At 43.4% G+C, this 22,589-nt stretch overlaps 1 protein-coding gene across 7 annotated transcripts in view; it reads left to right on the top strand.

Moving 5' to 3' along the window:
* Positions 1-22,589, top strand: part of ADAMTSL1 (ADAMTS like 1) — a 755,614-nt gene that overhangs the window by 646,152 nt on the left and 86,873 nt on the right. For all 7 annotated transcript variants that reach the window (XM_029201839.1, XM_029201841.1, XM_029201844.1 and 4 more), the window contains 3 exons: positions 5,274-5,402; positions 13,776-13,955; positions 17,734-17,868. In XM_029201839.1, coding sequence (XP_029057672.1) covers positions 5,274-5,402; positions 13,776-13,955; positions 17,734-17,868 — 444 coding nt within the window. The remainder of the gene's footprint in view (positions 1-5,273; positions 5,403-13,775; positions 13,956-17,733; positions 17,869-22,589) is intronic.

The following is a 22,589-nucleotide window of genomic DNA, read 5'->3' as shown; positions in this document are numbered from 1 at the left end:
TTTTTAACAAGTGCCCTGGGGGTTCGGAGGCAGATAGTCCACAGACAAGGATTTGGGATCTCCAGTTACAAGCACTGGACTTGAGGTTGAAGTTCTGGGGTCTCCTTCAGCCCTACTACTTGCTTGCTCTCTGGCCTTGGACAAACGATTGGGCCTTTCTGAGCCTAAGTTCCTCATCTATATAAAAGATGGAAATTCTTTACCTGACTCTCAGGGTTGTTATGACAACAAAAAAAAATCCGATAATGTGCATAGTACACCGTATGCACACATATATTCATTTACGAGATATTTATTGAGGACCTACTATATGCCGGGACTGAGTGGTAGGAACAAAGAAGAGAACAAGAGGGATGTGATCCCTGATTTTATGGAAGTTACATGGTGAGGGGCGGGAGGCAGAAAACACACAAGTAAGGTAAATTTTGATAGTTCTAGTGCTTAGGGAGAAAATAAAATTGGCATTGAGCTACGTAATGACTGGTAAGGGAGGGAAGGCATGTATGCTTTAGAAAGGCCCGAGTAGGAGGTGATATTTGTGTGGAGACGTGAATGACCAGAAGAAGGTAACTGTGCAGAAGTCTTCGGGTGGAGGATATCAGGGAAAGGGAACAGCTGGGACAAGCGTGCTGATGTTCTGAAAGGAGGGACCGAAGGGCAGTGTGGCTGCAACAACAGTGATCGACTGGAAGTGCGGCCTCAGGGAGGTAGAGGGGAGGGTAAACATCTGGGCCTGAACACGTAGGGGATGGTTGGGCATGAAAAGGAGCTTGAAATTTCGCTCTAACTGCACTGAAAAAGCACTAGATAATTTAAGCAGAGGACTTGTGTGATCTGCTGCATGTGGTGGGAGCAAGGAGACCAGTTAGGCTGTGGAGCAGTCCACCAGAGAACATGGCGGCATCGGATTATAGCAACGGAGGGACTGGTAGATTTAGGGTATAGTTGACGTGCGAGCCGAGAGCTTCTTAGGGTCAGGAGGTCAGGTAAATATACCCGTATTAATTGTGTCGTTCCCGCTGCAGTCTCTTGTTACCACCCTGCATTAGTCTCAGAAAGCATTATAGTACGAAATCACTCACCTTCACATCAGGTCATACATAATCTCAAACACGTTGAATATAGGTGAGATAAGGAGAAGGAGCCCAGTCAAAACAGATAGACAGCCTGTGCATATACCCAAAGGTGAACTCCTCAGAACCTTCCTCAAGCTTCTGTCCCTAAACATAGTGGTAGTTCTAATGAGCTAATAACTCATGCCTAGAAGGCAGTTAAAGGGGAGAGGAAAAGAAAGAAGGACAGCTTCTGATATGAAGCTGTGTGACAGTGCAAGCGGGAAGAAAGGATAGATAGATGACAGAGAAAACAAAAAGTATGAAAAGCAGGTGTGATCCAAAGGGCATTGGCAAATTATGGTTTTCTTCACAGTTAATGAAGGTGCACAGAAGAGTGAATGCCATTGTAGATTGTCCTGCCTATAAAATGGTTGAAACAAAATTAACTCCATTTGGCTTACAACAAATTAAGCTTTGGGTGTATGAAAATGATCTCATGTGGACCCTTATTTCGCCAAGGTGCTCAATAAATGAATCTTTTCATTTTTTTTGTGGTCGTGTACATGAAGTGCTGTATTTTTATCCCCAGCTGATAAAGGCCTATTAAAGTGTGATGTACACAGAACTTCCACTTACGGGAAGATGCCATAGATGTATTTTTTCCTTATTCCTCCTGGTAAATGCAACTAAAATCCTGACATTGTATATAAAACAAACATAAGAAGACTGAAAAGGAGAGAGGAGAAAACAGACTGGCTAGGGACCTTGGGTACTGAGGAATGACACAATTGTGACTTCACTGCGTTGTTTGGGCTGTTTGTTTGTCTACCTCATAAAGCCCAAACTTGGAGCTGAAGAAGGCGGCTGCCAGGAAATGCCACAGAAACAGAAAAAAATGTCCCAGCTTAAGCCTGCTTCCTCTACCCAGAGGAACAGGAAAGGGGCAACCTAGCAGGATAGAAAACTAGAAAATGCTGCTCTACTCCAAACACCGCCCACACCAGCAAAGCCTGAATGGGAGGACTGAACTCCTCGTCAGACTGAAACATGGTTCCCCAACACCCCCATGGACGTGGCATCAGAGAAGATGGATTTTATCCCCACAGGGGCACCATGTGGAGACCACATGGGGATCCTAGACTTCTACCCTCATCCTGGAGTGTCCCTCTTCCTCTTCCCGCTGGGGTGGTGGTAGAGAAAGCCTCCTAGAGAGTTAGAACTTTCACTCATCACCAGCAGTAACAAGGCTTCTCCCACGGCAGGGTCAGTGGAGAGCAGCCGGGGGCAACAGAAGCTCTACCCAGGTCCAGCAGTTAAGAGGAGCCCCCCCACGTGGGTCACAAAGGAAGCCAAGTGGAGAACCTGGACTTCTACTTCCACTGGGTAGTAACCAGGTGGCATCTCCCTGCTCCCCGACCTGAGTGGTTTCAGAGAACAGCAGCTGAAACAGATTGAAATAAGGTCCAGAGTTGTGTAACATGATATGAAAATGTCCAGGTTTCAACCGAAAAATCACTCATCATACTAAAAACCTACTTTTAACACTTTCATTCAGTGTAGTGATGGAAGTTCTATCCAGTGAAATAATCCAAGGAAAGGAAATAAAATGCATATAGATCAAAAGGAAGGAATAAAACTGTTCGCAGAAGAAATGATCGCCTACTTAGAAAATACCAAGGAATCTACAAAAAAACGTTCTAGAACTAATATATAAGTTTAGCATGGTCACACGCTATACAAAACAACTGTTTCTGTATACTAGCAATGAACACATGAACACTGAAATTGAAAATACAATATCATTTACCATCCCTTAAAAAAAATAATAATTGGGTATAAATCTAACAAATTATGTCCAGGACTTGTACACTGGAAACTACAAAACTCTGATGAAAGAAAGTAAAGGAGATCTAAATAAATAGACATACAGTGTTCATGGATTGGAAGACTCAACCCAGTAAAGATGTCAATTCTCTCTAAATTGATATACATGTTTGTATATTTCCTATCCGAATCCCAGCAAAATTTTATAGCTGTAGACAAGACTATTCTAACATTTATGTAGAAAGGCAAAGAAACTAGCATAGCAAAGAATAATAAAGTGGGAAGAATCAGACTCAAGAATCAATTTCAAGATTAATTATATAACTACAATAATTAAGACTGTGTGGTATTAGTAGAGAGATAGACACATAAATCAGTGGAACAGAAACAAGAACACAGAAGTAGAGCCACAAAAATATACTCAGCTGATGCTGACAAACACAAAAGCAATTCCATGGAAGAAAGATAGCTTGTTCAATTAATGGTGGTAGAGCAATTGGACATCCATAGGCAAAAAACAAATAAACTTTGACCTAAGTCTCATGCCTTATACGAAAATTAACTCAAAATATATCACAGACTTAAATGTAAAATGTAAAGCTAGGGAAAAAATAGGAAAAAATTTTTAGGATCTTGGTCTAGGTAAATGGATCTTACACTTAACATTAAAAGCGTGATCCATGAAAGGAAAACTCGATAAATTGGACTTCATCAAAGTTAAAAACTTTCGCTCTGTGGAAGGATCCTGTTAAGAAGATAGGGGAGGGCTTCCGTGGTGGCGCATGGGCTTCCCTGGTGGCACAGTGGATAAGAATCTGCCTGCCAATGCAGGGGACACAGGCTCGATCCCTGGTCCAGGAAGATCCCACATGCCCCAGAGCAACTAAGCCCGTGCGCCACAACTACTGAAGCCAGCGTGCCTAGAGACCGTGCTCTGCAACAAGAGAAGCCACCGCAATTAGAAGCCCACGCACCGCAATGAAGAGTAGCCCCAGCTCGCCGCAGCTAGAAAAAGCCCACACACAGCAACGAAGACCCAATGCAGCCAAAAATAAATAAATTTTTAAAAAAATTTTTTTAAAGAAGATAGGGGAAAAATTCTATAGACTGGGAGAAATTTATTACAAACCACATATCTGACAAATGACTTACATCTAGAATGTAAAGAGCTCTCAGAACTCAGTAGTAAAAAAATAATCCAATTATAAAATGCTAAAGGACATGAGACATTTCATCAAAGATATAAAGATGAAAAGTAAGCCCATGAAAAGATGTTGAATATCATTAGCCATTGGGGAAATGCGAATTTTTAAAAAGCCACAATGAGATATCAATACACACCTATCAGAAAGGCTAAAATTAAAACTAATGATAACGCCAAATGCTAACGAGGATGCAGAGAAACTAAATTACTCATACATTACTGGTGGGAATGTGAAATGATACAGCCACTCTGGAAAACGGTTCAGCGGTTCCTTAAAAATCTACTGTATGACCTAATAATTACACTCCTGGGCATTTATCCCATAGAAAATGAAGACAAATGTTCACACAAAAACTTGTACAGGAATGTATATAGATGCTTTATTTGAATAGCCAAAATGTGGAAACAACCCAGATGTCCTTCAACATGTGAATGGCTGAACATACTTGGTACATCCACACCACGGAATACTACTCAGCAATAAAAAGGAGCAAACTATTGATACATGCCACCACGGTACCATGTGAGACCTGGAAGAATCTCCAGAGAATTGTTCTGAGTGAAAAAAAGCCCATCAAAAAAAGTTACATACCGTATGATTCCATTTATATAACATTCTTGAAATGCCAAAATTATAAGAAATGGAGAACAGATTAATGGTTGCCAAAGGCTTAAGGCAGGGCTGGGGGCAGCATAAGGGATCCTTGCAGTGATGGAAATGTTGTTCTGTAGCTTAACTTCGTCAGTGTCAGTGTTCTAGTCATGAGATTGTACTCTAGTTTTGTAAGATATTACCGTTGGGGGAAACTGGGTAGAGAGTACGCAGGATTGCTCTGTGTTATTTCTTATAACTGCATGTGAATCTACAACTATCTCAAAATAAAAATTTAAGCCCATAAAAACCGAATGTATTGGATCATTTGTTTAATGATAAGATGCACAAATCATCCCAACTTGTTGGACACCATGCTCTCTCCTCAGATTCTTTTTGTGACAGTTCTATGGTAGCTAGACAGGTAGGTGCGTGGACGGATGGTTTTTATAGTATACAGTTAGAGTTTTTTCAAAGGAAAACACGGTCAGTGGAAAAAGCCTGGGTATGTCCCTTGTTCCTTGTTGGTCATCTCATGTTTCAAGGGAATACCCAAAGCCACCATCTAATAAAATGTCACGCTCCTTCTCACCCTCAGGAAAGCCACTAGTGAAAACATCCCGAGGGACTGTGTTCAACACGGAGGAACCCGCCATCACAGTTGATGTAGGAGGCACCGTCAAAACAGTTGGAGGCGTGAATGTGACTATTAACTGCCAAGTTGCAGGTGAGAAATGCATTCATATGTTAATCCATTTGTTCAAATATTAATGGAGCCCTGTGCTAGGTTGGGGGCTGAAAAGATAAGTACAAATTCTACTCTCAGGGATTTGGGGCTAGTAGGAAAACTCAAGCATGAACCTCAGTCACTCTGAAAGTGGAAAGTGCTGCTGGAAGTTGAGAGGAGGAAAACTGGGACAGATGAAGGGAGAAGAGGTGGTTTTTATCTCCATCTTGCATACTGGTAGAATGTGAGCATGCAAAGATGGGGGCAGAGGGTGTTCCAGGGTGATGACAGAGAGTGAGAAAATTCATGGAAGCAGGGAAGCTGCAGGACTTCAGGGGAACAGCATGTGCTTTGGTCTGGCCGGAGCCCAGAGTACATAGATAGGGTGGTGGGGCTTACACTTTAGTAATGTGGGTTGCACGTGTGCCGTGGGAGACTTTGAACGCTTGGATGAGGAGTTCAGACAAAGGCAGATTGAAAGTGACATTAAGAGGCCATGCAGTGCATAAAGTGGATTGAAGAAAAGAAATACAGGGACAGAGAGTCCAGTTAAGAAGCCATCATAGTAGGGCTTCCCTGGTGGTGCAGTGGTTAAGAATCCGCCTGCCAATGCAGGGGACACGGGTTCAAGCCCCAGTCTAGGAAGATCCCACATGCCGCGGAGCAACTAAGCCCGTGCGCCACAGCTACTGAGCCCATGTGCCACAACTACTGAAGCCCGTGCGCCTAGAGCCCGTGCTCTGCAGCAAGAGAAGCCACTGCAATGAGAAGCCCGTGCACTGCAACAAAGAGTAGCCCCCGCTTGCCACAACGAGAGAAAACCCGTGCACAGCAACTAGAGAAGACCCAACACAGCCAAAATAAATAAATAAATAAATTTATATCCAGAAAACAAAGAAGCCATCACAGTAGTTTAGAGCAGAGGTGCTGGGGCCTGAACTCAGGGCAGCGGTGGTGGAAAGCTCGGGAGTGGATGGCAGGGGTAAGACCAACAGGAACCTGGAGCTTGCTCACTTCAGAAGTGGGTCGGAGTCATTAATGAAAACAGCTAATGCTGTTAGGAGTGGATATAGACATTGCCCTTGGGTAGGCCTTGCAAACTCAGAGGCCTAAAGGGACCAGAAAGTCACAGGGAAGTGGAGGAGTAGTGGACCAGAGGAGGTTGTAGTATGCTCTTCATAAAGGCATCTACCGTCAATTAAAAAATAAAGAACACCCACATAGACTGGAACAAAGCTCAGCTACCAATTCTCCCTTCCTGTGAACTGCTAGCCTGTCTACCCCAAGGGTTTTCACACCCACAGTGCAAAGAAAAAACGGATGGCTCTTGTGCCCAGCCACAGTCCCCTGATTGCTGTCCTCATCAGATATATCTTCCTGCGGCACCAAACCACGGTTCCCCAGTCATACCCTGTCTGCAAAAAGGACAGGCATTGGCACCCCCTGCTCTGGGGGTTTCTTCATCTTAGATCTCAGCCCCAACATTGGAAGATTTACCTCCACTTGTGATTTATAAGGCCAGAGAGAACCCATTTTAAAAGAAGTAGGAGGAGAATCTTCATCTAGAGCATGTTGTTTCCAAAGAACAGCCAGGTCTGGTTTTTCTCTGAAATGCTCTGGTAGCTCCAGGAACCCAAAAGTATAAATCTCTCTCTGTCATCATGCATTAGCTTCTTCTTGGTAAAGCTTCCCTTGGCCTGTGCATCCAACCTCATCAGTGAAAGCTTCTGGAACTAAATCCCTTCAGGCCCTATTAGGACAGAATCTCTGACAGGGCTTCCCATGAATGAGTTGCCCCTCTATACACAGACTGGTGGTAGAGGCAGGGTCCTTTGTGCAGGACCATCACTCCTCACGTGATCACTAGGAACGTGGGCCTTGGAGACGGAACACCAACTGGAGATATGATGGACCATGTTGGGTCTCCTCTTGAGCGCTGGGATTGGTAGGACTAAAAGAATGGGAAGCAAAGGGCAGCAAAGCAAGGAATTGGGCATTTGAGGGAGACTGAGAGAACCAGAATCCAGGTGAAGTATTTATCATGGGGGACCCAAGACAGTCAAACCAGCTTTGGTCAACTCTTCCGTGCCACCTAAGGCCATGTCTCCCGACTTCATCCAGAGACTCACTCTTGGTAACCTGATGGTGAAATCCTAGGTTGTTAGGTCCAGTTTTTGTCTGGCTATGTACATTATGTTCTTTGCTTTTATGTTTATTCATAGGGCCATTTGTATTAATCACGGCTAACTAAAATAAATGTGTGTCTCTGCCATTATGCCTTTTGTTAAGTAAGATTTTTATTCAATGTAGATGGGAAAGAGCCTGCTTTTGATTAAACTGTTGGTCTGTGAATTTACTGGACAAAGAAATCATTCTTGAGCTGAGTCTCCAGTCAAAATGCTGACAGCTATAATGCTAAATGGCAGAAAAAACTAGTTTTACTTTGATACTACAAGTAGCTTTTATGGCTCTCTTGTGACATAATTTTAATGGCTATATAATAGTGTATTTTAAAAATATTACATAATTTACCTAGAATAACTCATGTCCTTACATGTTTGAGTTGTTAGCAGTTTTTCATTAAATAACTTTTTGCATACATATGTTTTCAACATGTAAAATTCAGCCTCACAAATTCTTCCCAACTCTTAAGCATAAAAAGCATTAAGTAATGAGTATGATGAGGCTTTTTCTTGAAAAGTGATCCAATCCCTTAATACCACTCCCAAACTTGTTCTCTACTTAAGAAAATTCAGAAAACTGAGATAAAGGGTTGGAGGAGGAGGGAGTGTTTCAGTCATTGGGAACAGGATGTATCTGAGGTTAGAAAGAGTGTGTTGCATCTGAAGGAGTGAAATGTGGCCGGTGTGTCTGTAAGATGGAGAGCAGAGAAGAAAGTAGTATGACATGTGGCTGGGGAGTGGGGGAATAGTAGGCAAGGGCTAGATCTTATATGCTTTCCTAGATTATGGTACAGTTTGGAGCAAGGGTAGCTTTTGCAGACTTAGGATATAAAATTGTGAGGACTGGTCATGTAGAAGTAACTAGTTGAGCAGTCAGTGATAGGCAGTGTATTAGCTAGGGAAGGCTAGACTCTGGTAACAAGTAGATTCCCAAATGTGTAATGACTCAAACACAATAGAAGTTTATTACTGCCTACCTAGGAGTCCAAAGAGTGGTCCTGGTCAGCTGGAAGGGATCTGCCCTCCACAGTCCTTCAGAATCACAGCACACTGGTGGCCATGTTATCTTGAATACATGCCTTCCAAGGTCTCCCCAGAGGTTCTCTCTATCCTGTCAACCAGAAGAGGGGAAAAACAAAGTGTAGACGATGGTTGAGAAGATTTTAAGGGTGACACCTGGAAGTAGCACACATTACTACTTCTCACGTTCCTTCTTAGTCACATGGCTACTCACAGCTACAAGGGCTGCTGGGAAATATAGCCGGGCTGGGTACCCAGGAAAAAGAAGCAACAGCTATCAGTGTCTGCCACAGTCAGTGTGAAGAAATGTGGAAGGCTGAAAACCTTTCCAGACTTACATGGTTCTTTAGAATAATTGCCAAGGCTGACATGTAAGCTACTGTATCCTTTCCTTGTCTTGCACCAAACCATCAAAGAAACTTCTAGAACTTATCATGTCAAGGTGTACCTTTCAGTGGATGCCCCACCTCAAGATGTTGACAAGTCGCCATGGTGCAAGCAGCCTTCCAAGTGTAACAAGTGGTCTAGTTAACAAGAATATCCTGTCTGGGATTTAAAAAAAGATGATTATACATCACGCTACCTGGCAGCTCAGTGGAGATTAAAGACGCTGATCCTCATAATCATATCAAGTTACATCCCATTATGACTACACTCATTTACTGATCCTTTCAAGCAGCGGGGAGAGCACTGTGTTATTGATAAGATATACCACAAAGGGGGAAAAGTAAAGGCAGGTCCTTTTCCTTCCTTTTTTAGACACAAATCATACCAGGGAGTCCAGAGTGTGGAGCCTATCCAGCTAACTTGTCAACAGCCTAGCTTTGGACTTTGTTCTGTGGTGGAGTATATTTTTTGTCATTCTTCAGACATTTCTTTCTGTAGAATGTGCTGTCACATCAAAACAGGCTTGGGAAAAAAAAAAAAAAAAAAAAAAAAAACCTTCCACAACCTGACTAAGCTTCTCACCAAGAAGAGCACTAGCAAAGCCAGCACAAATGGGTTCTAGAAAGTTCTCTCTTAACAATAATCTTGGTGTTACAATTACAGCAGAAAGGTTAATCCGAAAAGTAGGAAATATTTAAGGATTTGATACCAGAAATAATAGTGCAGCAATTCATACCTTTTCTAAGGAAGCAGCCTGGTATAATGGCAGGCGGTGTCATGTACTTGTTAGGAAGGGGATCCCTAGCATTAAATGTATCTGAGTTTGGATCCCCACCTGCCATTTGTAGGTCACTGATTGACCATGAGGTAGAGAGGAGGTACAGGGACTCTGTCCCCATGTAATCATTCAGGAATCCAAACTAACGTCATTTTAGGCAGATTTCATAATCTCTTCAGGTCCCGATTTCCTCATCAGTAAAATGGAGTTAATAACAATGCTTCGTAGGACCTTTGTGAAGAATGAGTGATTATGTTTATTAAATGTTTGGCTGATAGCAAATACTCAGTAAATGTTCTTTCTCCATCTAATATGTTCAGGATATTTTTGTATAGCTCCTGACCTTGGTGCATTCCCAATGTCTAGGTATTCTAAACATCATTGTTAGGTATGTATATCTGGTACCTTTTCCAGGGACTCTGGCATATATGAGGGCTGGTGATATTTTCTGAAGCATCATTGTCATCTCTTGAGAGAAAAAGAAAAAAGAGATCTCTGGTGCATCGTTTATTTTTCTTCTCCCCTTGTTCCAACTTTGTTTGTAATATGTCAGAACCAGTCATGGCAGGACTGGCTGTCATTCCAAAGTATCTTTTTGGTGTCATTCTCTGCTTAAGGCGCATGATCACAGGCAGGAATCCCCCAAAATGTGACACCAGCACTCCATCTCCGTTGGCAAATTCTTGATGCAGGTCCATGTTTGAGGGAGTCTAAGATCACTAGACTTAGACTAATTGTTAATCTGTGTATTAAAGAATGATTCCTACATCATTTGGCTTCCCTCGGCACTGCTGTCACTTCTGTGGTCCCGGTTTTACAGAGACTGGAGGTCACTTCCTTCTACCCTTCGTTATCCTGAACATGTTCATTTCTCCCATGAACTCCCCTGCTCTCAACTGAGGAATTCAACCCTTTTAGCAAAGACTCTGTTTTGTCCTGTTAAACAGACTTGCTTTCAAAGGGGCATGAGGCCAAGACTGATGAAGTGATGAAGGAAGAAGCTTACACCCACTTCCTGGAGACATGAGAAATGGCTCCATCCCTGGGTCATCTCTCTCTCCCTCCTCCTCTTCTTTCTCACCATCCGTGTCTCCCCTCTGGCTGCCCTACAGTCACATAAGTCCTGACTAGTGAATGACACATAGGGGAGCAGCAAGTCTTGCTGCAGGAGCTGACCGTGTAAACACAGTGTTGGCTCCGGAGACACACACGCCATGGCCCATGGACACCGTCATGGAGAGAGAGCATTCCCCCCGACCGTTCACTTAGTCACCACGCTTTTGCTGGTGAAACTGGCAGCCCATTAGTCTGGCTCTCTTACCCTGCCTCCTCGCTCTAGAACAGCCTCAGTTCCTATCAGGGATTTTGTGCTTACTGCCCACAGCCCTCCTCCAAGGAAGGTGCCAGTGACAAGTGCTGCGAGTAATCAGTTCATGCTGAGGGAAAGTGGGTGAATACTTGCAAAAGATGGTTTGTAGGACCTCATTTTTCCTTGCACTTTCAGGAGAGAAATGACTGGAAGGGTTTTCTTCAACTTACTTTTCAGAGGCTTTCTCCTGAATGCCATGGAATTTTTTTTTTTCCCCAACATGGAAACGGAGCTCAGGGACCAAAGTCTAAGCTGGCATGGCTGGGCATCATGATGCTCTTGCTCTCCCTAGTGGTGCTGCAATGAAAAATCATCTTTTCTGCCTCTCACCTGCATCTTTTCTCCAGGTGTATTTAGCGATAGTGCCAGCCTGGCCCCTCTCATGCACCTGAGCCTTAAGTTTCACAGTGTGTGCCCCTCCCTGATGGGACAGGGCTGCAGTATCCAAGTCTCCACCCCTTTCAGCAGCCTTGCCTCCTTTCTCCGGCCAGCCTGCCAGTCCCTAGTGACTCACATTGAATTATGGGTAATCTGAACAACAACAAAAGAGAGAGGACCAGAGAGTCACTCTCCTGTTCCCCATTAACAGGGAGAAAAGCCCTACAGATTGGCCAAACGCTTGGGCCACACACCTTAGGCCACCATTCCACCACTGGAAACTCCACCTGAGGCAGCAGGCCATCAAGGACACCAGTGAATTCACACAAGGTAGCTCATTGTTAGTGAGGGAACATATGAGACCGCCCTTCCATCCCACCCCACTTCCTGACACTGGGAGTTCAGGAACAGCAAGTGCTCAAGGGGTCATAATGAGGGCTGATGAGCTGGCTGTTACAAAGTAGACTGTGGGTAAATTTTGTTCATCAAGGACAAGCAACAGGTACACAGGTAACTCCTTGAAGGTGTCTTCATTTTCAACAGTAGGCTGCCCATGAAGGGTAAGGCTGCATTTGCCCCAAGGGCAAAATCCATCCCCAGCTCAGGGAAAGCACAGGACTAAAGCTCTGGCTCTGACTGTTCCTGGCTTTGACCCTATTTACCTGGATCTGACATTCTAAACCTGCCCTGGATACATGTCCAAGAGTTTTATGAGCAAACGTTGTGAGCTGAGTCAGCAGGCTAGACAGTGCAAGGGATGGAGCTTTCTACTCCCTGGAGACCTGTGAATTAATGCCACACACTTTCTGTCTCTCAGCTCACTCAGAGCTTGGCCTCCTATGCAGACCATCTCAGAAGGCTTGTCCTAAACTGGGGCCTGCTTACCAGCATGTGACCCACAGGGAAACTTCCTCAGGAATTAAAGCCATTCTTTTGTCTTAGTCTACTCAGGCTGCTATAACAAAATGCCATACATTGGGTGGCTTAAACAGCAGAAGTTTATTTCTCATGGTTCTGGAGGCTGGCAATTCCAAGATCAAGGTGCCAGCCCATTCAGTTCCTGACCAGGACTCTCTTCCTGGGTTGCAGACAGCTATCTCTTGCTGTGTCCTCACAGCAAGATGAAGAGAGAGAAAGAGAAGGTCTCTTCTTACAAGGGCACTAATCCCATCACAAGAGCCACCCCCCTCATCACAATCTCATCTAAACCTAACAATCTCCAAAGGCCTCACCTCCTAACACCATCACACTGATGGTAGTTAGGACTTCAACGTATGAATTTACAAAGGACACAAACATTTAGTCCATAACACTCCTAGAGGATAGAGCCTGACTTCCAAAGACAGGAACCCCATCCCAATTCAGATGTGCATACTCTCCCCAGCTCTCTCTCACAACAATAACTTAGATTGAGGAGAGAGCAGAACACTTTCTTTTTCTGTGGTGATACTGATAGTTCAATCTTTTCCTGTTCTAAGAAAATACGTAGGCTTCAAAAAATACAGGCTTGTTTTCTACACGGAGTGTCAACTCTGGTAAGGATCTAGCAGCTTTCATTTGTCTGGTTCATGAATATATCAACATGTTGTAGCTTTTAACTTTCTACTGAGATATAATATTTATACAGAAAAGTGCTCATATCATACAGGTCCCAAGCCCACCAAACCAGCCCCCAAGTCAAAAAACAGAGGATTACTAGCAACCAAGCTCCCTGTCCCCACTCCCAGTCACAACCCCTCCCAGTCCATCCCAGTCTCAGAGTAACCCCCCACTCTGACTGCTGACAACAGAGTACTGATGTTACCAATTTTTGTTTTCTGCTTTCAGAAACAACATCATACTGTGTACTGTGTGTACGCTTTCACATCTGGCTTTTCTTATTTAACGTTAGGTTTGTTTCATGTAGTTGTCAGTCATTCATTTGCACTGGTGTATACATTCGGTTCTGAGGTGTTTTCTCCAAAGAATTTGGGTTCACTCCTTCCACCCTGGCAAGTGCCCTTTTCCCAGCTGCCTCCTTCCTCTTCTTGAACCGGCCTCTCTCTTCCTGCCTCATCAGTGTAAGGTTTAAAAGGCAAAAGATCTCAAGACAGCTGAGAGGTCAGAAGCATTATTTAGTTTGGCTGAAGGGGAGTAGAAGACGCCCAGGCACATGCCTCCTGCAGAGCAGCCCTGGGGCGGTCCCTGGCAAGAGGCCATAAATGCCTCCAGGGTCACCTGAATGTGTTGGCTGATGAGTTTATTTTTTTTCCTCCTAGGTGTGCCTGAAGCCGAAGTCACTTGGTTCAGGAATAAAAGCAAACTGGGCGCCCCTCACCATCTGCACGAGGGCTCCTTGCTGCTTACAGCCGTGTCCTCCTCGGATCAGGGCCTGTACTCCTGCAGGGCGGCCAATCTGCACGGGGAGCTGACTGAGAACACCCAGCTACTGATCCTAGGTAAACACCTAGAGGCCGGCTGCCCCCTGTGGACCCCACTGGGGGTGACTGTCTAACCCACCCTCTACCTCCTCCTGTCCCTGATCCAATTAAGTGCATAAAGGTAAAATCAATATCCCTTCCCTTCTCCCCACCTTAGGGCCTCCCAGTAGAAAGAACACAGACCTTGGGGCCAAGCAAGCCAAGAAGACGTCAGTTAGAACCCTAGCTCTACTGCTGACTCACTGTGTAACCTTGGGCAAGTCACTTAACCTTGCTAAGCCGTAGATGCTAGTCTCCGTGCAGAAACTTATGGAGCAAGATTGCCCATATTTGGGTAGGGGTTGGCAACTAGAGGGAACAGAAGTACAGCAGTCGCTCTTAACTCCTTCTATGTTAAGGACTTCTTGGAGAATCAGACGAAAACAATAGATTACCTTGTCGAGAAAAATTCATAAATGCAAAATATTTTGTAAAATTTCAGGAAGTTCATAGTCTAGTCCACCTAAAGTCCACACGTGTACATCCCCTGTCTTTGTCCATTCCGGCTGCTATAGCAAAATAGCCACAGATTGGGTGGCTTATAAGCAACAGAAGATTGTTTCTCACACTTCTAGAGACTGGAAGTTCAGAATCCAGGTGCCCTCATGATTGGACTCTAGTGAAGGCCCTCTATGTGGATGCAGAATAATGGCTTCTTACTGTGCCCTCATATGGCTGAAGGGATGAGCCAGCTCTCAGGGGTCTCTGTTATGAGGACACTAGTCCCGACCAGGAGGGCTCCACCTTCATGACCTAATCATCTCCCAAAGTCCCTACCTCCTAATATCATCACCTTGAAGGAGTTAGGATTTCAACGTATGAATTTGGGGGATGCAGACATTCAGACTACAGCACCCCCAAACATAAGGACCTCTGATTAAAGAGTCTAACACAGTTCCTGGCATAAAATAGTTATTTAAAAATAACAACAATTGCTGAGACACCATCAACACTCATTGATGCCCAGGGCTGGACTCAGCCACGTGCAAGCTACAACCCTTTTGTCCCCTGGATTAGGACTCTCTGCTTCTCTTCCCCACAGTCTGGGAATTGGTGGGATAGGATAAAGAAGCTTGTGTTTGTCTTACCTTTTTAAAAAGGCAATTATTAGAGCACGTGTGCTGGCTATCTCAGGAACAGAAAGCCATCATTCTTAGGGGACAAAAAAAGGAAAATGTGAGAAATATGAATAATTACACACCACGCATACATACACATACATACATTATGGGCTTCCGCGGGGAAAAATAAGTAAACTTTATATTTTCACACCCCAAATTGATGATATACCAAAGCATAGGGTCTACCCCTGCCCACTCAGATTTCAGAGATGCCCACATGGGTTTTCATCTCAACAGTGGCTGCATAAACCTCCAGTTATCTTAGGAAGCCGCAGAAAGTCAGCTCCGTGAAGGATGTGATTTGTTTTGTGTTGGATTTCATCTGGCTGAGCTGCTCGTCTGGAGCCTGGGGCCCAGAGACTCTTGCCCCACACTGAGTTATGGAGCTTACTGTGGGCTTTTCCTCCCTAATAACCCTTCCTTGTCGCCTCTGCTAACAGAGCTGAAAGCATAGGAGGTGTAGCTGCTACCGTAGCTCCACCAGTGAAGAGTGTACGGTCTGGGAGCCAGATCTGCAGCATTCCAGTGCTAATGCAGTGTGACCGTGAACGTGGAGTTTGAAGAACATGACGTCTTCCCATTTTAATCAAACTGGATGGGAAAAAAAATCGCTAGTTAGATTCTTAATTTTAGGGCTTTCCGCAATCAGAAGTCTTGGTTTATTCATCAAAGTTGTTACTTTCTTTAGGTACTTTATGGACATAGGAGTAGTGTTTCTCTTTTTTTTAATCAGCCCAAAATGTGACTTAATTTTTAAATGAGGGATTTCATGTGTAAAGCTGAGGTTTCATGCCAAGGCCTGTGACTTAACCTGTAATGTGGAGACTTGAAGTGTCATGAGGTGGACTTTCACTCATGAGTTAGTATAACTATTCATTAAGTGGGATGACTGTTCATTAAGTGTTGCCTCGGAGTCCCATGTAGAGCTTTAGGATAAATACAAGCAGTGACCTCTGTCCTTGGGGAATTTACAGTTTCCCTCAGAAGATCAGCTGGACATGCCCTGAAGAAGTAAATTACGACAGAAGCTGTAAGGACACTAGGAGGGTGTGACATTTGGCCCCGAAAGATCGATGGTTTTAAAGATGGGACATAACCTCCCCTTTTGGCTCTTAATAAATAAGCAAAGACTTCTTGAATTTTAATATTCTTGAAGGACTTTTCAATTTCAGTACTCTTGAGGGAACTCCATTTCCCTCAATATTCAATTTCAATATTTTTGAGGGAATATTAAAAAGGATGGGAGGAAAAGAGTCTAGGTTTGAATAAACTGTCATTATCAGTTCCTAAAATGATGGTATATCAGAGTAGAAAGAGACCTTGGAAATGATGAGGTTTTTCATCATTTTATAGATGAAGAAACTAAGGCTTAGAGGGATTAAGTGACCTGCCCAAGTTAGTGAATGAAAGAGCCACAGCACAAATTGAGTTCCTGAATCCAATCACGATGTTTTTACCCTATACCATATAAAGAATTTTTTAAATTATATAGAATATATATAGAGTGTCTTTAAAATTTTTAATTTATATATATAAATATATAAACTCATCACCGTTTTCTGTATGTGATGGTCTTTTGCAGTCAAAGGCACAGTAGACAGAAGGCATGTTTCTGAAGTAGACTCAGGCACCACTGTGACTTATTTATTTGCCATCCCTAAAAAGTACTGAACAAGGTGACAAGCACACAGTAGGCCCTCACTGAACACTGTTGAAATGACCATCAATTACAAGGGCAACCCTCCTGCTTCTCTTTCCACTCCAACAAGTGCTCTAGAGTAAAAGGTGGGAGTTGGCCTTGGAGTGTGACGCAGTGCTACGGGAGAGGAAAGAAGAAGGGGAACAGAATTCTGCTTCTTTCCCAGGAGAATCTGGGATCATCCTACCAGTAGCTTCAGCAGGTGCTTGCCTCTTTATTTGTTCAGTGGAAATAATAAGCAAGCCACTATACTTCCCTTTTTGTCACTTTTACCTCTGGTTAACTGTGATTCCTGATGACGTCAGCCCTGACTCCTTATAAGATTTTGAACAATAAATCATCCCTATCCTGCTTCTCTGATCCTACTTGGGCATAAAAATCCAGATCACAAAGCAAATTCCCAGCCTCACAATTGGACCCTTTTCTTCCTAGAAAAAAGCCACTCACAGGATCCTTCGCAATAAGAAATTCCTGTGGTGTATCCCAATCTGTGGGAACAATAACAAAGTACCTCCCTCTAAAGGTTGTTTTTAAGAGTTAAAGGAAAAATATTTTAGCAGAGGACTTGGCGTCTAGTAAATGCTGAAGAAGCACTGGCTTTTTTAAAGTGCCTTTATAATATAGTTTCATTTAACTATGCGTTTATAGAGTCCCCAGTGGTACTGTGGGATAGAGTGGCATACAGTAAGGAACTCCGGAAATCAACATGCCTGATTCTTATTACCGACCTTACAGTTTCAGGCATCAAATATTATATTTAAAATTCAGACTCACCTTGATGGGAACACCTTCTCTATAGGAAAAATGGTGTTAAAGATAACAATAGTAACGCCTGCCTTATACACAGACACACTTACATGCATGACCGCCTCTCCCTCTCCCCTTAACACAGCCTTTATGCTTTAACCTGCCTGATGCACCATCTGCCTTCTCACAGATCCCCCCCACGTCCCCACGCAGTTGGACGACATCAGGGCCCTGCTCTCAGCCACTGGACCGAACCTTCCTTCGGTGCTGACGTCTCCGCTGGGAACACAGCTGGGCCTGGATCCTGGGAATTCCGCTCTCCTCGGTGAGTCCGGCCCTCTGGAACATTGGGCAGAGATCCAGGGCTGGACAGGATTTATGGGTGGGTGACTACTTGCAGGTGGGAGGGAAGCAGCAGTCGGGGGTGGCCAACAGGAAATCACTAAATTGCCTACAGAATCCAGACTCACCAGTGGAAACTTGGCTGACTTTCCATATGAGGTGACTGAAGTTCTTAGTCTGGACCTGAGCTTGTCCAGAGTCTAATGGGGCTCCTTTCTAAATCCTCTTGGGCCGATGCCACAGTCCAGATTCTCTCATTCAGATTGATGGCGCTGAATTTGGAGAAAGATACAGCAGTGCAGAACAGCTCCTATATCTCCTCACCCCTTGCCAACTGTATCCCAGTACTCCTCCATTACCTCTTCTTACCTAAATTAGAGCTATAATTAGCCTTCAAGGAGAAAACTGCAATATCAGTACCTCCTAAAAGCCAGGCCATCTATTTAAACCTCCTTCAGTAGGTGGGGCGTAAAACCAACCCAGAGAGACCCCTCAAGGCAAGTGTTTAAGTAACTCCACCAGGTACAACTTCCCTGGCATCTGTCATCGGTGACCTCCACCAAGTTATTGCCCATGTGGCTGGCACCCTCTTGTAGCAGAGAGTTGTTCAAGGGCATCCGCATCCTGGGCCCCTCACCCCAGAATCGTGGAGATGCCAGAGCAACCTCTACATTCCCAGCATGCCCTCTGGAGATGGTCAAGGTGGAGGAGAAGTCCTCTGCCCTCAAAGGCCTGGGAAAAACAGGCCTACAAAATGGAGAAAATCTTCATGCTCACTGTTTGTGGCCCCAAATGTTGGTCACGGTAGCTAGAATTATGTGCTTGGCTCAGTGTTGAAATTTCCTCTACTCTTCTCCTCGCCCACGTGCAGAGGACAGGAAGCCAATGGGTTCTCAGTCATACTGGTCATGACTTAACAATACGGCCCCAGGGCTTGGTATCTTTAGGGTTCTAGCACAGAAAGATTACCTTCAGTTTTTGTTAACATCTGAAACTAGCAAAGAATGCATACAGGCCTATGGAAAAAGCTTCTGATTTCTCTGTTTCTGATCTGGGTAAAAATAAAACACAGATACAGTAACGAGTAGCGCTGTTTGTGGTAACAAACTTGGCATTGAGTTTTTGCACGTCACGTTGATCGGAATTCACAGCAGTTTAAACTTCTTTTTTTTGTTTGTTTTGGCATATAAAGGGTAAATTTATTCCAAATTAAACATGTGCATTGTAAACTTTTTATTTTAGGCCCATCACTGTGAGAGATTGTCACAACTTATCGTCCAGTCACTAGCAGGGTGTGCAGCACTTGTTTATTTTCAAGTTCAATGACTCTTGGGTCACTCAGGTGCCATTCAGCGTGCTGGAAAAGTCGACCTGCTCATGTTTCCCATGATAGCTTTACTTTCTTTCTCCCTTATTCTGGAATAACATTTTGTCTTCTTTTAGCCATGGGCAATGAGAATTTATTGTGCTTTATGCTGCTGCACTCCATTCCTAGTTTATAGTGCTTTGGTACCTTAGACTGGTATTTAAATCTAACAGTTAAGAGACACCTTAATGCCCTAGTTCACATCCAGACCGCTCCACCTGAGTAGACCACGGAGGCAGTATGCATAAAGTCCCTGAATGTAACCGCGTGGGCAAAATGGACTCTAGTGGTGAATGTCAGCGTCTTGCCAACACCATTGAACTAGGAGAGATCCATGTGGAATCGTGGAGATGAATTAGGGAGTGGTGTCAAGTATCAGGTCTCTGAGAAGTAGGTCACTGGAGACAGACCAGAGCCTCATTGTTATGCTTTGATGCTGAGCACTGAAGGATGGGGGGTAGGGATTCAAATAGGCACAAAGGAAAGGAAACAGGCCCTCGAGGTGAGGAAGATGCCGGGAGCCCGGAGGAGGTGAAAACGTGTGAGATGTGCATCAGGTGTCTGTTTAGAAACAGCTGTAAGACCCCGCTGCTTTAAAACGGATGACAGGCAGCTGAGCTGGGATAGAAACTAGGCCTTCACAAGGAGCGAGCCTCAGCCAGAGCTTGTCCACTCAGATGTGACTCCAACCCTTACCGGAAGCATTCTAACAGCCTCCCTCCATCTGGGGCCTCCCTGGCTAGTGATTCATCCTGATCCGTTAGTCCATTTGCTCCCCTTTGGACCAGCTCCCATCCCTGGCTCCTGCTGGTGGCCCTTTCAGACCAGAGTATGCGCTCTGGGTACAAGAAATAAGCCAGAGGCCAGAGAGGAGATTCTGTGGAGGGTTGCTTAGAACTCAGAACGGTAAACAGCATCAAATTGTGGAGGACCTTGATTATTAGGTAAGGGGGTAGCTTTGCTATGTGGGAAATGGGGAGGTATCTTTAGAGGGTTTTTAAGTAGGAGGATGATGTAGTTAAAGTAATATTTGAAAGAATTAATCTGACATTCTATAAGAGTGAGTAATCAATAGTGAGAGAGATTGAATGAAGAAACACTGTGCTGAGGGCAACAGATGTTCTAGATCAGGATGGAAATATATGGCAAAGATATTTGTTAATCACCCCTTCCACAGCCAAGACACCCCTAATCAATCATGACAGTCAGCCCAGGCTCTGCCTTGAAATTCATTTTTTTTTAACCCTTCTATGTGGCGTGTGTGTGTGTGTGTGTGTGTGTGTTTAAAAAATTTTATTGAAATATAGTTGATTTACAGTGTTGTGTTAGTTTCAGGTATACAGCAAAGTGATTCAGTTATACATATATATATATATATATATATATATAAATATATGTATTTTTCTACATTCTTTTCCATTATAGGTTATTGCAAGATATTGAGTATAGTTCCCTAAAACAACTATACCCCAATAAAAAAATAAATAAAAAATATATATACGCTACTATATAAAAAATAGATAACCAACAAGGAGCTACTGGAATTCATTTTAACATTCCAGCCAAGCATGTTGGCGATTGGTATATAGGATGAAAGCCATTTGCCAGCCCCATTGTAGCCAGTAAATGTTGAGATTCATGTGTGTGTATTTCTCCCATCTACAAGGCTACTTGGTTACAACAGATTCAAAGAGCTCCACGGTTCTGTGGCACAGGGACAGTAACTCATGGGCCTTGATTCTCGTGTTTTCATGGGAGGAAGGGGAGAAGGGAGATTGGGGGTTTTTAAAGCCGTATGTCAGCACCAACTCTTCTCCATGAAGGCTGAGTGTTGAGACTCCCAGTAGGTGAGTCTACCCAGAAATGGCTGTTTTAGTTTTCAGACAGTCTAGCATTGTTTTCACTTCAAGCCACTGTTACAGCTTTCAAGAAGGAATGTTGATTGAATGACACGTGCATGGGCTCATCTGAGCCTCACTTTCCGTAACTGTAAATGAAGACTTGGGACAAGTGAGTCCCTTGCTGCTCTCACACTCTTTGCTATATGACATAGACATAGAAAATGTCCAGTAGAGGCTCGTCCATGCAGAGTTGACCCAGCCTAATTGAATCCCTTGTCCCAGGCAAGGCAGATGCTAATTTTTTTGTCCTTGTTTTCCGGTTGTTCTTTGTGCAGCGAGGCCTAAACTGTGCCATCTGCTCTGGAGGGCAAGGCCAGCGCCCATGCCACCACCTTTGGTGTTCCAAGGCCAAGCAGTACCCTGCAGGGTTCCATTTTCAGAGCAGCAGCATCTCAGGCCTCCCCACAGCACCTAAACCCATTTGCAGCCTTCTGTCAAATATTTCTTTTGGCCACTAAGGCCCAACACGGATATTTCTCACAGCACCATTTATAGGGCATTAGCATTGATATTTTTTGAAAAATAAGTTTTATTGGAGTTTTTATTATAAGAGCAATGTGTCTGCATTGTAGAGCAATTAAAAATAGAAGCAAAAAGAAGAAATGAAAATCATCTATAATTACCTGGCCCAGAGGTAACCAGCACAAATATCTGTTTCCTAGCCGTTAATATATACATTATATATTTTTCTAACTAGAATGAAATCATACTCTAAGTACTGCTTGTAACTTTTTTCACTTAATTGTACATAAGACTCATCTTTCCATGTCTCTAGATATTTTTCTACAGTTTTATTTTTGATGCCTGCATTAGTAGGAGGTATCATATCTTATTTAACCAATTCTCTAATGTCGAAAATTTAAATTCATGCAATCTCTTGCTAATATAAAAGCATAGATACTCAATACTCTGTAATGACCTATATGGAAAAGAATCTAAAAAAGAGTGGATATATGTGTATGTAGAACTGATTCACTTGGCTGTACAGCAGAAACTAACACAACATTGTAAATCAACTATACTCCAATAAAAATTAAATTTAGAAAATAAAAACATGAATATTCTTACTCCTCTACCCTTGTGTACATCCCTGTTTACTTAGAATCAATTTCTAGAAGTGAAATTATCGTGTCCAAAATTTTGTATATTTTCGATTTTTGCTGTATGTCGTCAAATTGCCCTCCAAAAAAGTTTTACCCGTGTATGTATCCATCAGCACAAGATGAGAATTCCCATTTCCCACAAAGATTATCAATACTAGGTATGGCCAAGTGTTACTATATTTACCATTTTAATAGGTGAATATACAATGGGATAAAATATAATACAAAAATGGTATCATTTTTTATTTTAATTCCTTCGATTATGATTTTCAGTCATTTTGTTTTTAATGCTTATCAGTCATTTATATTCATTTATGAGTTGCCTGGAAAGGTT

This window comes from Monodon monoceros, unplaced genomic scaffold, assembly GCF_005190385.1.
Source record: "Monodon monoceros isolate NGI ecotype Baffin Bay Population unplaced genomic scaffold, NGI_Narwhal_1 Super_Scaffold_5, whole genome shotgun sequence".
In the NCBI taxonomy this organism is placed as follows: Eukaryota; Metazoa; Chordata; class Mammalia; order Artiodactyla; family Monodontidae; genus Monodon; species Monodon monoceros.
Note: the sequence above shows the minus strand (reverse complement) of the source record. Positions and strands in the feature narration are given on the sequence as shown.